This window comes from Taeniopygia guttata, chromosome 3, assembly GCF_048771995.1.
Source record: "Taeniopygia guttata chromosome 3, bTaeGut7.mat, whole genome shotgun sequence".
In the NCBI taxonomy this organism is placed as follows: domain Eukaryota; kingdom Metazoa; phylum Chordata; class Aves; order Passeriformes; family Estrildidae; genus Taeniopygia; species Taeniopygia guttata.
Window position 1 is genome coordinate 3783652 of NC_133027.1, and position 5122 is coordinate 3788773.

General features: G+C 50.6%; 1 protein-coding gene across 1 annotated transcript; it reads right to left on the reverse strand.

Annotated features, from left to right (window-relative positions):
* Nucleotides 1-480: 480 nt before the first annotated feature.
* On the reverse strand, nt 481-2629 carry LOC140683602 (gallinacin-13-like). The gene is made up of 2 exons (XM_072926263.1): nt 2489-2629; nt 481-757 (listed from the first exon to the last, which is right to left on the reverse strand). The coding sequence occupies exons 1-2, from the start codon at nt 2547-2549 to the stop codon at nt 636-638; spliced, it is 183 nt and encodes a 60-aa protein (XP_072782364.1). The 5' UTR covers nt 2550-2629; the 3' UTR covers nt 481-635.
* Between the last annotated feature and the right edge of the window lie 2493 nt (nt 2630-5122).

Here is a 5122-nt window from a genome sequence, read left to right on the forward strand (position 1 = left end):
ATGTAATGGTTTGGGTTGGAAGGAAGCTTTAAGGGTCATCTAGTCCGGCACTCCTGCAATGAGCAAGGACATCTTCAAGGAGATCAAGTCGGATAACCTGAGTCACCCACCTGGGTTCACCTTATTGCTATGGGAGAGGAAGAGGAACTTCTGGAGGGAAAATCACACCTCTGTCTTGGGTCCATCCCCTTGAAGAGGATGAATCCTGCCATGGCCTCTTCTGAAATTGAGGTTGTTAAAGGCAGTGACTGAGACAGAGGTGGAGGAATGGGTCCCAAGAGAGGCTTCAGAACTGCTTGGACCACCCCATGCCTTTCTTGCTGCCATTCTGGAAGGACACCCCTTGCTCTTACACCACATCTGCCACCTTTGTGCAGACGATTTGGATCCCCCAGTGCACCTCCAGCACCACAAACCCCCAAGTGTCAGGCAGGGCGCCCCATCTGAGGGGCAAGCACGGCTGCACTCCGGACCCAGCAGGACACAGAAAACCCAAAGTTTTATTGTTGGCAAACAAACCGAGCTGCACGTGGAGGCACGGAGAAGTCTGAGGACAGGTTCTGTGTACAGTTCTGGCTGCAGGATCACTGGGCTGGCTCTCCTGGGGCTGTCACACCACCCTGGTGTGGCCGCTGTCACCGGCAGCAGCGCAGGCGGCCGTTGCTGCAACTCCCTTCCCAGCGCTCCATGTGGAAGCAGAGCCTCCGGCAGTGGCCACGGCTGCTTCTGCACTGCTGCGTGTCTGAACGGCCTCTGGCTGCTGGGGAAAGGGGACAGGAGACCTGGTTAGGAGAGCTGGAACCTGCTCAGAGCCCCAAAACCTACTGGGAACTGCACTGGTGTTGGTGGCTGAGCAATGGGATGCTCTCAGCCAGCAGCAGGGAAATTCAGCTGGTCCCATGGTGAGGATCAGATGTGCTCGGGAGGAGTTTCTCCATCCAGCAGGCACTGGGAGTATTTTAATGACTGGCCTGGGTGAGACAGCCAGGTTTGGGTTGGCTGTGTTAGGTTAGGTGAGTTAGGTGAGGTTGGACAGCATCAAAAGGCAGAAAAGTTGAAACAACAGGTGTTTCACCTGTTGTTTCCTTTGGAGATTTTTTTGGCTTCTTGGTGTTTTGTTTGCTTGGGTATTTCAAATCTTTTGCTGTCTTGGTTAAAATGTTCTGCTTCTCTTTAGACACAGCAGAAGCACCAAGTTTTGGGTTCTGGAGGGCCCACCACCAGTGGAGTGGGAAAACCCTTCTCTCTCCCTTTGTTGTCCTCAGGACTTCAGTTAAATAAATGAGAGCATAAACAGGCTAAGCAACTAAATCTCCTCCTCTTGGTTATCAGGTTTGCCTTCTGCAAATGTGGTATCACCAGAGTCTTGCTAACATCATAGTGACCTTACACCTGAATGAAGCCCAAATCTCTGACATATGTATACAAGCAGCCAGCAAAAATACCAAACCAAGGAATAAATCTCTATCAAACCAGAATCCCCGAAGAAAACAAACAAAAAGAAAAGTAAATTATCTGCCTTTCCCTCTTCTTTTCCCCCCTGAAAGATAGTTTTGATTTTATAGAATCAAAGATACACAGAATTATTTGAGTTGGAATGGACATTAAAGACCATCTACTTCCAACCTCCTGCCATGGGCAGGAACACTTTCCACTATCCCAGGCTGATCCAAGTCCCATCCAACCTTGCCCTGAAAAAACCCCCAGATTTCCAGGGGTGGAGAGTCCACAGCTTTTTGGGCCAACCTGTGTCAGGGCCTCCCCACCCTCACAGGAAAAAATTCCTTCCTAATATCTAATTTACACCTACCATCCTTCAGCTCAAGACCATTCCCTCTTGTCCAGTCCCTCCATCCCTTGTCCCAAGTCCCTCTCCAGCTCTTCTGGAACCCCTTTAGGCACTGGAAGGGGCTCTGGGGTCTCCCTGGAGGCTTCACTTTTCCAGGTGAACACCCTCAGCTCTCCCAGCCTGGCTCCAGAGCAGAGGGGCTCCAGCCCTTGGAGCATTTCCATGGCCTCCTCTGGACTTGCTCCATCAGCTACTGATGCTGAGGATCCGAAATCTGGAGGCAGCTTTGCAGGTGGGATCTTGAAAATCACCTCCCTCAGCCTTCTGGTCACACTTGCACCTTCCTGCATTTGCCACATCTATAGTCCACTCATGGAGAATTTAATGATTCTCCATGTTTGGTGGAGGATGAGGATTTTATCCTGGTCAGGAGCAAAGCTCAGGCTCCTGGAATAGGCTCAGAATTTCTAGATGAGTTTTGAGGGTGCTGAGAGGAGGGGATGCACATCCTATGAACTCAGGTTGCATCCAGGAATTTCATGGAGACCATCTCAGGAGAAACTTTTTACTTGGAAGGGCGAGTTAGGTCAGCCTTGTTTTGAGGGCCCTGTCTTGTCCTCTTCTACCTCAGAAGAGTAGGAACCTGCCTTTTGTCTCTCCATAGTCCTGCAGGAACCCCTGTGAGAATTTTGATCTTACCCGGAGCGCCCTGGAGGAGGAGAATGACAACGACTGCAAAGAGCAGATGGAGAATCCGCATGGCTCGGTGTGGGTGGAGGTTCCACCCCGAGGAGGAGTGAAGGGCCCTACAGAGAGGAATAAGAGGGAAATTCTGGATTTATAAAGTCCAGGGGGGTTGTGTAATTTTCCTGGAGTGGAGGGAACTTTGTCAATCTCAGGTGCATTTCAACATGACGGCAAACAGTTGCACAGGGTGTGCCGGCTCTCAGTCACATTGTGTCACAGACAGAAAGTATAAAGGGGAAATAAAGGAAAAAAACAGAAGGAAAAAGACCAAAAAGTGTGGGGAAAATCAGGGTTTTGTTGACAATTACACTGAGCACTGGGGAGTCTGCTACTGCTTGCTGTTGGAGACAGGATGTTGGGACTGACTCAGTCTGGCTCTGTGTAGGCTCGAGCATGTGATGTTAAAATCCAATCCAAGTGTTTGCAGTATCAAAGTGTTGGGTTTTGGTTTTTGTTTTTGTGTTTTTATTTTTTTTCCCCAGCTCTCACTCTCTGTGCTTAGCACTGACACAGTCAAGCCTGAAAAAATCCAGAGTCCCCTCCTCAGCACTCCCCATCTCACAGAGCTGGCTTGAAAATAATGGGATACTTAAAAAAGTAATGGATCTGCTTCAATTTCCCAACTTCCTGCTGCAGAGAGAATGCTTGCCAAGGTTTTGTTTACAACTGTCAAGAAAAAATGGAAATTTAATATTTTATTCATTTGTGTACTCATTCAGTGGGAAAGCTGGGATATCTCCCTGCAATACTCAGTGGCATCAGGAAAAAGCAGGTGGATTACAGCTCTCCCAGGGATCTGGCAGGCTCTCAGGTTTGTGCCAATTCTCCAGGCCAGTTCCAGGAAATCAGCAGAGGTGAGACCTGCGTTTCAACTTGGGAGAACAACACAAAGCAAACAATGAGCAGGAATGTCCCCCAGCCAACAACAAATGGAGGAAGAGGAAATAGAAACTTTATAAAGTTTTTTTTTTTTTTTTACAGTGGTGATGCAGTGGAGGCCATCACCAAGTTTTCCCTTTTCCCTTCAGAAGTCACCTCGTTGGACTTTACTTTGCAGGCTGGATGCCAGGGAGTGCTGGAACATGCAAACCCCGTGTCCTTCGGGCTGCTTGAACAGAACAAGGATCACCTTCATCAAACAGTGCAGATAAAGGGGCCTTCAGCAGTCGGACTTTGGAGTAGGGGACTCTGAGCTCTTAACCAGGGTGTCCTGCAAACTGGCCACGCACAGCCTGGGAGGGGAGATGGACCTGGAATCCCACCTAGGGGAGAGCTGGATGCAAGGATGTGTCTGAGCCTCTGAAAAGTGTTGGTGCTCTGCCTGGGTGGAAGACAATAATCCACCCTGTACCTCTGAGGATTGGCATCTCCAATGTGAGAGATGGTGCAGTGGGATTTCCTGGAATTATGGAATCATAGAATGGTTTGGGTTGGAAGGGACATTGGGGATCATCCAGTCCCACACCCTGCCATGGGCAGGGACAGTTTCCACTATCTCAAGTTGCTCCAAGCCCTGTCCAGCCTAACCTTGGACACTTCCAGGGATCCAGGGGCAGCCACAGCTTCTCTGGGCACCCTGTGCCAGGGCCTCCCCACCCTCACAGGGAAGAACTTCCAAAGCAAAAAATCTGGGCAGAGCTTATCCAGCAGAAGGGAGACAGCAGTTCTTGAGCTACAGTCCAAGCAGGAAGGAACGTGTGGATGCTCCTGTGAGTGTCCTGCTCTGAGTGTGTGACCTGAAGTGTCTGAACATGTGTGTGCAGATGGCTCAGTGTTCTCCAGAGAGGATGTGGAGCCAAGGTACCACCTGTCCACGGTGTTCCCAGTGACGGATGGCAAAACTCCAGGTGTTTGTCTCCAGCTCAGCTGCTCTCCCGTGCTGAGGGCAGCACCACTGCAGAGGGTGATTTGTGCCTGGAGCTGTTTGGATGCTGCAGACTCCATGGGGACAAGGCTGCATCCTCCACACCGCTACGAACCCCAGCTCTGAAGCTGTGGTACATGGGTTACGTTGCAGAACGTGCCTTGGGAAAGAAATCCAGGACTATACAGTACCAACAAAAACCAGATTTCCTCCAGAAATCAGGGGCAGGAAATCTCTGTCCCATGGGCAGCTGCTTGTACAACAGCTGGTCTGGCTCCCTTTGGCGTGGTCCCACCGCTGCGTTGGCCTCAGCCTCTGGTGAGGCCCAGCAGCCTCCCACCCTCCCCTGCTTCCCAACCTGCCAGCAGATGTCTTTTTTCAGAGCTCACCATGCACAAAGGCTGATCTGTGCTCAGACACATGGCACAGGAATCTGCTCCTGGGTGCTTGAGAGGTTTTGGGGCTGGGAGGAGTTGAATCTATCTATATCTGCTCTCTGGCCCCAAACGGGAGGGATGTTTCCACTGACCTCATTGCCTTCAGGCCAGGACCTGAGCAGGCTGATTTTTAAATGCATCCTGGGATAAGTTTTTGCCAGGAGGAGCAATTCCTTGGGAGAATGAATCCTTTTGCCAGGTTGTGATGCCACCTCCTACTCCCAATCCCACTGACAGCGTCTTGCCAAACAAGCAAGCACTGGTAGAGCCCTGCAATTCGACCTG

What these genes read in the sequence shown, in the direction of transcription:
- LOC140683602 (XM_072926263.1), bottom strand. Translation starts at nt 2,549, where the DNA reads ATGCGGATTCTCCATCTGCTCTTTGCAGTCGTTGTCATTCTCCTCCTC. An exon ending in CCTCCTCCAGGGCGCTCCGG is followed by an intron (nt 758 to 2,488) that starts GTAAGATCAAAA and finishes TTTCCCCAGCAG; the next exon opens with CCAGAGGCCGTTCAGACACG.